At 46.8% G+C, this 11703-nt stretch overlaps 1 protein-coding gene across 1 annotated transcript in view; it reads right to left on the bottom strand.

Moving 5' to 3' along the window:
- Positions 1 to 780: 780 nt before the first annotated feature.
- The window catches only part of Ethe1 (ETHE1 persulfide dioxygenase), a 26814-nt gene continuing 15891 nt past the window's right edge, over positions 781 to 11703 (bottom strand). The window contains exons 4-7 of the mRNA XM_008851968.3: positions 8783 to 8912; positions 2332 to 2421; positions 1885 to 2001; positions 781 to 980 (exon numbers count right to left, since the gene is read on the bottom strand). Of these exons, the coding sequence (XP_008850190.1) occupies positions 928 to 980; positions 1885 to 2001; positions 2332 to 2421; positions 8783 to 8912 (390 nt within the window). The 3' untranslated portion in view covers positions 781 to 927. The remainder of the gene's footprint in view (positions 981 to 1884; positions 2002 to 2331; positions 2422 to 8782; positions 8913 to 11703) is intronic.

Raw genomic sequence — 11703 nt, forward strand, 5'->3', positions numbered from 1 at the left:
ATGGGATCCAGCAATGGAACTCAGATGATCGGGTCTGCAAGCACTTTTACACCCTGAGCATCTTGCTGGTCCATAAACGTTAATGCTAGCTTCTGTCTCTCAAAATCCATATTCACCACCATTGGGTAAACTGTCACTCAGAGCCAGGAAGTACATAGATCACTCCAGATGATAGGGACAGTAATAGGGACAGGGAGTTGGCTAGGTAGGCAGAGTGCCAGGCACTCACATGGATGGGCTTATCAGTTTATCAAAACATCACATTATTATTATTTCCATTTTACAAATCAGGAAACTGAGGGGTGGAGAGAGGCTGTGCTTTGCCCTGGGACTCCCAGGGGGAGGGGCTCAAACAAAATTGTCTGTTATCATGTAAAGACATGAAAAGACCTCCCCCTATATCTTTGTGTGATCTTAGCATCTCCTCCTTCCCTGCCCCAGCCCTCCATTCTGCCCAATGGTCCTGGCTACTGCTGCTGTAGCCTCACTTTGTTTTTTTGTTTGAGACAGGGTCTTATGTAGCCCAGGCTGGCCTCCAACTCACTATGTAGTTGAGAACAACCTTGAACTTTGGATCCTCCTGCCTCTACCTCCCAAGTACTAAGATTCCAGGTGTGTCCCTGGGGATGGAACCCAGGACTTCATTCATGCTAGGCAAGCACTCTGCTAGCTGAACCACATCCCCAGTCCTCCCCTGGCTCTTTTCAAAGGAACAGAATGGAGTCCCAGCATTCATCTGGAAACACAATTCCTTCTCCCAGAAAACAAGCAGAACTCAGATTTATGTCAAAAACAAAACAAAGTTTTATTCAAGAAGCTCAAGGGGCTGGGGGAAGTAAGGGTGGGAGAGGAGAGAGGCTCCATGGTGACAGCCCTCCCCTCACCCCACCTAGTACATTCTTAACGGATAAGAGCAGCTGACTGCAGTCAGGACGGTGGGGTCTGGACCCCACAGCGCATGTTTGCAGGAACAGCAAAATCTAAAAAGAAGAAATCCCACATGATTGTCAGGATGGAGGCAGGAGCCCATATCCCACCAAGGCCCAGAAATTCTCAGACCCTTTTGAAGAACAACAGCTCTGGCCCTGAATCTAGCCTCTTCAAACCTAAGGATCCAGCCCTCAAACTCCTCCCTCAGGCCCAGAAGCCCAGACCCCAGCCCTCCTCCCTCAAACTGAGATCCTCCTCTCTCAAATCCTTGGGTCCTAGCTCAGTCCCCATCCCCTCAGACCCAGGGGTTCAGACCCAACCCTCCTCCCTCAGATCCAGGATCCAGACCCTAGCTCTCCTTCCTTAGACCAGAAGCCCAGACCCCAGTCATCCATCCTGAAACCCAGGAGTCCAGACCCCAGCCCTCCTCCCTCATATCCAGGGGTTCAGACCCCAGCCCTCCTCCCTCAGACCCAGGGATCCAGACCCCGGCCCTCCTCCCTCAGACCCAGGAGTCCAGACCCCAGCCCTCCTCCTTCAGACCCAGGAGTCCAGACCCCAGCCCTCCTTCCTCAGACCCAGGGGTCCAGACGGCCCCTTTCTCAGATCCTTGGGTCCTAGCCCAGCCCCCACTCCCTCAGACCCAAAGGTCCAGACCCTAAGTAGTTACCTATCTGCTGTGGTTTAGGCAAGTTCAGGTTGTCCATGACCTTGATAAACTCTTCACAGCTGAGAGTATCAGTCCCCATCCCCTCAGACCCAGGGGTTCAGACCCAACCCTCCTCCCTCAGATCCAGGATCCAGACCCCGGCCTTCCTCCTTCAGACCCAGGAGTCCAGACCCCAGCCCTCCTTCCTCAGACCCAGGGGTCCAGACGGCCCCTTTCTCAGATCCTTGGGTCCTAGCCCAGCCCCCACTCCCTCAGACCCAAAGGTCCAGACCCTAAGTAGTTACCTATCTGCTGTGGTTTAGGCAAGTTCAGGTTGTCCATGACCTTGATAAACTCTTCACAGCTGAGAGTAAGCCGTGGGTTCAGAGTCCGTTCCTCCTCCACAGTGGACACTGTGAGTCCTATCAGCAAAGAGGAGGGGCAGGAAAGTTACCAGGGTCCAGCGCATTAGTCATCACAGAACTACATAACCCAGGAGGCCCGGGGGCACCCCTTTAGCCCGAGATACTTGCCCTCTTCCTTGGGCACTATGGGAAATGTAGTTCCCACAATTTCTTGCACTCTATAAGGAAGTCCCAGGAAAACCTATGCCCTACAGACACACAACAGGGCCAGGCACATAATCTTTTTTAGCCACAGGAATTTCTGGGATTTGTAGTCTCCAAGCCCTGTGAGGATGACAGGATGTGGGTATTCCCTCTCCCCTGCACTGCCTCCAGCAAGCCCCTCACCGTGGTAATCGTGAGCTGGGTAGATCAGACAGTTGCCTGGAAGTGTGAAGATCTTTTCATGGACTGAGTGGTACAAGGTCTTAGCACAACCTGGGAAGGAAAACCGAGAGGTCAGCAAGTCAAAAGAACAAGAAGCCCTTGGACACCTTCCCTCAGAAAAAGATTGGGATACAGTACAGCTTAAACCCTCTCCCTCATCTGCCAATAATACCTGACTGTCTGTCTAGAGATAGAGGAAAGGGCATTTTAGTGGTAGAAGAGCATATATGAAGAATTGAAGACAGATGAGAACTCCATCAGGACAATTTGGGATTCAGTACAGGTGGGCTAAGTCCCCAAGCACCCTCTACTCTGAGGAGGCCAAGGAAAGGCTAGCCTTTCAGGTTAGCCTGAAAGCACAAGGACAAGTCAAGGTTCAGATAAAAAGAGTCCTGGGGCTCAGCAAGTGAAAGTGCTCACTGTACAAACACGGGGACCTGAGTTCAAATCCCCAGCACCCAGGTTAAAAAACAAAACAAAACTATGTGGGCTGTATGCTCTTGTAACCCCAGCACTGGGGGTGGGGGCAGGGGGATCACTGGTGCTTGCTGGCTGCCAGCCTGACTCTAGGTTCAGTGAGAGACTCTCTGACTCAAGGGAATAAGGTGGGGAGTGATAGAGCAGGGCATCCACATGAAGTCCTCCTCTGGCTCTGAACACACACACACACACACACACACACACACATACACTACATTCAAACACACACCATAAATACATACATTATATTAAAACACACACACAGTACACTGTATTCAAACACACACACACTACATTCAAACACACACCATAAACACATTATATTCAAACACACACACTACAAACACTGTATTCAAACACACACATACTACACTCAAACACACACCATAAATACATACATTATATGCAAACACACACACTACAAACACTGTATTCAAACACACACATACTACACTCAAACACACACCATAAATACATACATTATATGCAAACACACACACTACAAACACTGTATTCAAACACACACATACTACACTCAAACACACACCATAAATACATACATTATATGCAAACACACACACTACAAACACTGTATTCAAACACACACATACTACACTCAAACACACACCATAAATACATACATTATATGCAAACACACACACTACAAACACTGTATTCAAACACACACATACTACACTCAAACACACACCATAAATACATACATTATATGCAAACACACACACTACAAACACTGTATTCAAACACACACATACTACACTCAAACACACACCATAAATACATACATTATATGCAAACACACACACTACAAACACTGTATTCAAACACACACATACTACACTCAAACACACACCATAAATACATACATTATATTCAAACACACACACTACAAACACTGTATTCAAACACACACACACACACACACCACATTATATCCAAACATACTATATTCACACAGAGACCACAAACACACTGTATTCATACACACACACACACACACACACACATATACAAGTTCTGAGTCCTGAGTTCAGACAGGGCAGTTTCTGGAACACTCCTTCCTACCTTCATTTCAACCTAAATCATTCTATTAGGGACTGTGTTGGGAACAGGAGAGGGAGAAGAGGAGCCAGAGAGAAAAGCCAGCAGACCGAGATGGCGATAAGGAGGAGGAAGAGCTTAGCTGGGCCTGGCTTCCTCCTGCCTTGCACTACAGCTTCTGTGGCTCCCTCACGCCAGGCCTCACCTCAGCCTGGGGCAGCTGAATCCTCAGAATCAGAAGTCTAGCACATGCTCAAAGCACAGCCCAACCCTGAAGCCCTGAAATGAAATCCTTAAATCTAATTGCTCCCCAGAGCTAAACCTCAAAGTTACACTGCCCCCGACAATCAAACAATATTCAGTAATAACCTCTGTGTGTGTGTGTGTGCGTGTGTGTGTGTGTGTGTGTGTGTGTGTGTGTACACCCATATGTGGATATATGTGCACATGTGTGCATATGGAGGTGGGCTTGGGGTGTCTTCCTTAATTGCTCTCCATCTTATTTGTGTGTGTTGCATGTGTGTTGTGTATGATGTATGCATGTGTGCACTTGTGTGTGTGCATGGGAGGTGTGCATACACCTACACACATGCACAGAGGTCAGTGGAGAATATCAGATGTCCTCCTCTATCACTCACCACCTTATTCCCTCGAGACAGGGTCTCTCACTGAAGCTCATCTATTTTTCTAGAGCCCCAGGGATCCACCCATCTCTACCTCCCCAGCAGTAGGTTACAGGCATATGCCACCACACCCAGTTTTTACATGGGTACTGGGGATCTGAACTCAGGTCCTCATGCTTGTAAGGCAAACACTTTACCCACTGAGAGCATCTCTCCAACCCTTCTAACATCTTTATTTTATTTTTTGTTTTTATTTTTTTATTGTCTTTTTGAGACAGGGTCTCCCTGCTGTAGCCACAACTGGCCTGGATTCACTATGTAGACCAGGCTGGTGTCAAACTCACAGAGATCCACCTGCCTCTGCCTACTGAGTGCTGGGATAAAAGGAGCGTGCCACCACACCCCACTCTCCTCTAACAATATCTTAACAGCTAAGTCCCAGAATCCTTCTTCTGCCCCTCTGGCAACTAAACTGCTAAGCAGCGCCCAAGCCCTGACAGTGGTTTAAAATTTGTTCACTTGGGACACTAAGACGGCTCATCAGGTAAAAGCACTTGCTGCCAAGCCTGACGACCTGAGTTCAATCCCTGGGACCCACATAGTGGAAGGGGAGAATCGACTCCCAAAAGTTGTTCTCTGAGCTCTACATTCATGTTATGGCATGCACACATCCACAACAAACACTCACACATAAAATGTAATGAATGTTTTAATCCCCGTGCTTAAAAATAAATACAGTGTTTACTAAATCCAGAACTTGGGAAGGGATGGTATCCACCTTGAACACTTGGCTACAGAGCATGGCTACATGAGATTCTGTCTTTAAAAAATTAAAAATAAGGGGCTGGAGAGATGGCTCGGCAGTAAGAGCACTGACTGCTCTTACAGAGGACCCAGGTTCGATTCCCAGCACCCATATGGCGGCTATGAACCGTCCTTAACTCCAGTTCCAGGGGAATCCGAAGCCCTCTTCTGACCTCTGCGGCATTGCATGACATGGATGCACTCACATACATGCAGACAATGCACTCGTACACATGAAATAAAAAAATATTTTTAAAAAATTAAAAATTAAATGAAAAGTGTTCACGAGCTGCCAGGAATGGTGGTGCACAGCTATAATTCCAGCATCCGGTTGGTGAGACAGAAGGAGCATGAGTTTGGGGCCATCCCAGGCTACAAGAGGGAAGACCTATCTCAAAACAGACAATATGCTCACAAAACCCTGGATACTCTGCTTTCTGAAATATGACACTTAGTTCCCCTCGCCTTGACTAGGTGTGGCTTAAGAACTCTGCGTTAGCCAGATGTGGTGGTATGCCCATTTAGTCCAAGGAGGCAGTGGCAGAAGGATCTCTGTGAGTTCAAGGCCAGCCTGGTCTACATAGGGCATTCCAGGCCTACCAGGACTACATAGTGAGACCCTGTCTCAAAAATAAAGGGGGGGAGGTGCTGGAGAGATGGCTCAGAGGTTAAGAGTACTGGATCCTCTTGCAGAGGACCTGGATTCGGTTCCCAGCACCCATGTGGCAGCTAACAACCATATGTAACTCTAGTTCCAGGGGATTCAATGCTCTCTTTTGACCTCTGAAGGCACTGCACAACACAGATGCACTTATATACATGCAGACAATACATTCATACGCATAAAAAATAAAAATTTTGGGGGCTGGAGAGATGGCTCAGGGGTTAAGAGCAGTGACTGCTCTTGCAGAGGACCCAAAGTTTGATTCCCAGCATCCACGTGATGGCTATGAACCTTCCCTTAACTCCAGTTTCAGGGGAATCCGAAGCCCTCTTCTGACCTCCGCTGCATTGCACAACATGGGTGCACTCACATACAGGCAGGCAATACACTCATACACATACATTAAAAAAATAATAAAATTAGCCGGGTGTCGTGGCACACACCTTTAATCCCAGCACTCAGGGAGGCAGAAGCAGACGGATCTCTGTGAGTTCAAGGCCAGACTGGTTTACAGTTTACATAGTGAGTTCCAGGCCAGCTGGGGCTACAAGGAGGCCCTGTCTCAAAAAAAAAAAATTATATATGGGGCTGGAGAGATGCTCAGCAGTTAAGAGCACTGGCTGTTATTGCAGAGGACCCAGGTTCAGTTCCCAGCACCCACATGATGGCTAACAACAGTCCATAATGCCAGTTCCAGGGGATCCAATGCCGTCTTCTGACCTCCACAGGCATTTCACATGGGTGCACTTATTCATGCAGGCAATACACTCACACACAAAAAATAAAGCAATAAAATTTTTTAAAATTTTAAATGTGGCACATGCCTTTAATCCCAGCACACAGGAGGCAGAGGCAGGCGGATCTCTGTGAGACTGAGGCCAATCTGGTCTACATAGTGAGTTCCAGGCCAACTGGAGCTACAGAGAGACTCTGTCTCAAAAACAATAAGAAAAACAATACTGATAACAACAGTAATGTTGCTGCTGGGCATGGTGGTGGACGCCTTTAATCCCAGCACTTGGGAAGCAGAAGCAGGTGGATCTCTGTGAGTTCAAGGCCAGCCAGTGCTGTTCTTTGAGACCCTGTCTCAAAAGCCAAAATAAATATTTTTTTCAAATTAATAATAACTTTGCATCTAATACATAATATATTGCAGAAATGATGTAGTGTAAGTTCAGAGATCAGGTTGTAAAAAGACTGGGGTGTCTCTGTCTTACTTGTGATTCCCTCAGGGAGAACCCAGATATGACATCACGGGAACCCCTAAGCAGCCCTAGGGAACTGTGCATATGTTACAGAAATCAGACTTCCTACCAGCAGTGAGGAAGAACTCACAACCAGGGAGAGCAGTCCCCCAATGCCATCAGAGCCTCAGAGGACAGCAGCCTGACTGTGACTTCATGACGGACCCTGATCCGGGACCCCATAGCCACATGCCCCAGACTCCAGGCTCTCAAACCAATATGAGATAATAAATGGCTTTTGGGTTTTGTTTTAGCCTCTTCTTTTGTTTTTCCAACTTTTCATTTATTTATCTTTTCGATTTTATGTGTATGGGTGTATTGCCTGCACGCATGTAAACGCACCCGTGCCGTGCAATGCCTGAAGAGGTCAGAAGAGGTTGTTGTCGGATCCCCTGGAACTGGAAATTCGGAGAGTTGTTAGCCACCATGTGGGTGCTGGGAATCGAACCCAAGTCCTCTGCAAGAATAGCCAGCGCTCTTAACCACTGAGCCATTGCTCCAGTCCCCTGTTTTCTAAACAGGGCCTCACTATGTAGCCCTAGCTGGCCTGGAACTCTGTAGATAAAGTTGGCCTCAAATCTGTCCATCCCCTGCCTCCACCTCCCAAGTGCTGGGATTACAGGTGCACATATTCCAAGCTAATATTGTCAATCACTGCTCAAAGCCATCAGGTTTTGGAGTTATGTAGCAACAGATAACTGAGACACCCCCGAATCTGTCTTCTAACAGCTAAACTCTTTCCAAGTCTTTCTACATGCCAGTAGCTAAACTCTCTGAGTCGAATACTGTCTAAAAATCCAACATTTTTATTCACTCATCTTTCTTTTGTTTTATTTCTTGTTTTGGGTGGTTTTTAATTTCTTTTTTTGAAGATTTACTTTTATGTGTATGAAGTTTTGCCTGCATGTAAGTGCACTATGTACATGTAGTGCCTTCAGAGCAGGAAGAGGGTGCCGGATACCCTGGAACTGGAATTACAGATGGTTGTTAGCTACCATGTGGGTGCTGGGAACTGAACCTGGGTCCTCTGTGAGAACAGCCAGTGCTCTTAACTGCTGAGCTTTATGGGTATTTTTGTTTGTTTGTTTGTTTATTTGTTTGGTCTTTTTGAGACAGGGTCTCCCTGTAGCCTAGCTGTCCTGGAACTCACTATGTAGACCAGGCTGGCCTTGAACTCACAGAGATCTGCCTGCCTCTGCCTCCTGAGTGCTGGGGTTAAAGGCATGCACCACCACACCGGGCCTATGTTTTATTTTTATGAGGCAGAATCTCCTGTACCCAGGCTGGCCTCAAATTCTCTATATTTCCTAAAATGATAATGAACTCTTGATCCTCCCGAGTACTGGGGATTACAGGCATGTGTGACTATTCCCCATTTATGCAGTGCTAGGTGTTGAACCCTGGGCTCCATGCATGTTAGGAAAGCACTCTCTACCAACTGAGCCCCAGCCCCACCTTCACTCATTTGTATAATAGCATCTTATCACCCACACACAGCATCACACTAAGATCTCAGTCTGCATATAGGAGCTGGTCACCTTGTTGGAAGTCTGTCCGCCCACAACCTCGGATCAGCAGGGCATCTCCAGTGAAGGCCATGCTTTGGTCATTCAGGACAAAGGTGACACAGCCTGGGGTGTGGCCAGGGCTGGCTCGAGTCTCCAAGGCCTAGCGGGGATGGAAGGTAAGGGACAATCACCAACAAGCTTCAAGAATGGACCCTAGAAGCCTCCCCACACCTGAGGGCCACACCTGGACAAAGGAATAGATCCATAACTTGGCTTAAAGTTATTTGAAGTCCAATACCTGAAATCCAAGCACTCAGAGGCTGAGGCAGGAAGAGCTGGAGTTCAAAACCAGCCTGGGCTACACGGCAAAATCTTGTCTTAGGGGAAAACAATTTAAATTTTCTTTTCTTTCCTTTTTTTTTCCTCCCTGAGACAGAATCTAAAGTATTCTAGAGTGGACTCTTTCTATGAAAACAATGATGGCCCTGAACCTTCTGGTCTGATCTTTCAGCCTCTACCTCCCAGTTCTGAGGTCATAGACGTACTCCAACAGGCTTGGTTTATGAAGTGCTTGGGATCAAACCCAGAGCTTCATGCATGCTAGACAAGTACTCTGCCAACTAAGCCACACCTCCAGTCCAGTCTGAAGTTCTGAATAGTAGCCATACCACAAACAAAACTGAAGGGAAGCTGGGTATGGTGGCACATGCCTTAAATTCCAGCACTCAGGAGGCAGAGGCAGGTGGTTCTCCACCAGATGGAGGCCAGCCTGATCTACACAGCCAGCTGGGGCTACAGGGAAGCCCTGTCTCAAACAACAATAACAGAAGTGATACTGTCAGGCAATGGAGATGGTTCAGCAGGTGAAGCTGCTTGCTTGGCAGCCTGATAACTTGAATTCAATCCCCAGGACCCACACAGCAAAGGAGAGAACTGACTCCCACAATTGCCTTCTAATGTCCACATACATGCTGGGGTGCTGGGGCATGTGTGGGCGTGTGTGTGATGCAAATACATAATTGTCATAAAAGGGTTTTTTAAGTGATACTGTCAAAAAGAAACTTAACTTGCAGGTCGTGGGGGCACACGCCGTTAGTCCCAGTACTTGGGAGGCAGAGGCAGGTGGATCTCTGTGAGTTCAAGGCCAGCCTGGTCTACAAAGGGAGTTCCAGGCCAGCTTGGGCTACAGGGAGACCCTGTCTCAAAAAGGCCAAAAAAAAAAAAAAAAGAAAAAGAAAAGAAAAGAAACTTAACCCTATTTCAAAGATACTAAATGACACAAAAAAGTTTACTACCCAATAATTGCAACAAAAATGTTACAAAGCCACTTTACAATAGGACCTTCTTGGGAGGTAAGGTGGCACATGCCTTTAATCTCAACATTTGAGAAGCTGAGGCAGGAGGATAACCACAAGTTCAAAATTAGTCTGAGCTGCCTAGTAAGCTCCAGGTCTCCTGGGCTACACAGTGAGATCCTATCTCAAAAAGAAAAAAGGCAACCATCTTTAAAAAACAATTATTAATTACCCAGTTTATTCTTTTCTGTTGATTCTGAGACAAGATCTGCCTATGTAGCCCAGGCTGCCCTTGAACTCCCCATCCTCCTGCCTCAGCCTCCTAAGTGTTGGAATTACAGAGGTGTGCCACCATGCCTCATTACATTTTTTTTTCCTTTAGGCTTCTCTTGTAATATCTTTTAAAACATTTTTTCTACTGTGGACATTCACATTTTTTAAAGTATTTATTTATTTATTTACTATTTATTTATTTATTTATTTATTTATTTATTTATTATTTGAGATGGGTCTCACTATGCAGCCCTGGTGCCTGGAACTCACTATGTGGACCAGACTGTCCTCAAACTCACAGAGATCCCCGTTTCTGCCACCCAAGTGCTAGCATTAAAGGCGTGCACCATCATGCCTGGCCAAGATTTATTTTATTTACTTGATTGATTGAGTGACTGATGTGTATGCATGTGTCATCTGTATGCACGTAAGTGTATCGGCATGTGTGTGTGGGTGTGTGCTCCTGTGCACACACACACACACAGATCTGAAAAGAACATTGGATCCCTCAGAGATGGAGTTATAGGCATTTGTGGATACCCAGTTTGTTATGTGGGTGCTGGCGCCCAAACTCTAGTCCTCATGATTTTGCAACAAGGGCTCTTAACTGCTGTGCCATCTCTCCAGCCCTGACAATCTACATACACAACATAAGTTCTTCATGAAGGAAAGGATTTTCTAAAAATAGTAAGATTGGTGACCACAGTGCTCAAAAAACAATACTAAAGTTCAAGTTGAAAGTCCAAAAGGCAGCTGGGAGCGAAAGCAAAGGCTGTAATCCTAAGACTTGGGCAGTGGAGGCAAGATAATCAGGAAATCAGGCCAGCCATGTCTACACAGTAAGATCCAGGCCATTCTGGGCCACATGAAACCTCTCAAAAAAAAAAAAAAAAAAAAAAAAAAAAACAGCCAGGCATGTCTAATCCCAGCACTAGGGAGGCAGAGACAGGTAGATCTCTGTGAGTTTGTCCAGCCTGGTCTACAAGGTGAGTTCCAGGCCAGCCAGGGACTCCAAAGTGAGACCCGGACCCAGGAAGAAAAAAAAAATTCAGACAACAACAATAAAATCAGATTAAAGGAAATCTTCATAGACAATATGATAGTATGTATAACAAAGGCTGGGGGTGTGGCTTAGTGGTAGAGTACCTGCCCAGTACTTAGACTCTAAATACCTGCCCAGTACTTAGAATCCCCAGTGAAGGGTTGGGCTGTGGCTCCAGGTACCTGCCTAGAATCCTCCAGTGAGGGGCTGGGGTGTGGCTCAGTGGTACAGCTCCTGCCTAGAATCCCCCAGTGAGGGGCTGAGGGTATGGCTCAGTGGTAGAGCACCTGCCTAGAATCCCCCAGTGAGGGGCTGGGGTGTGGCTCAGTGGTAGAGCACCT

Source organism: Nannospalax galili, unplaced genomic scaffold (assembly GCF_000622305.1).
Source record: "Nannospalax galili isolate Female #2095 unplaced genomic scaffold, S.galili_v1.0 scaffold385, whole genome shotgun sequence".
Classification (NCBI taxonomy): domain Eukaryota; kingdom Metazoa; phylum Chordata; class Mammalia; order Rodentia; family Spalacidae; genus Nannospalax; species Nannospalax galili.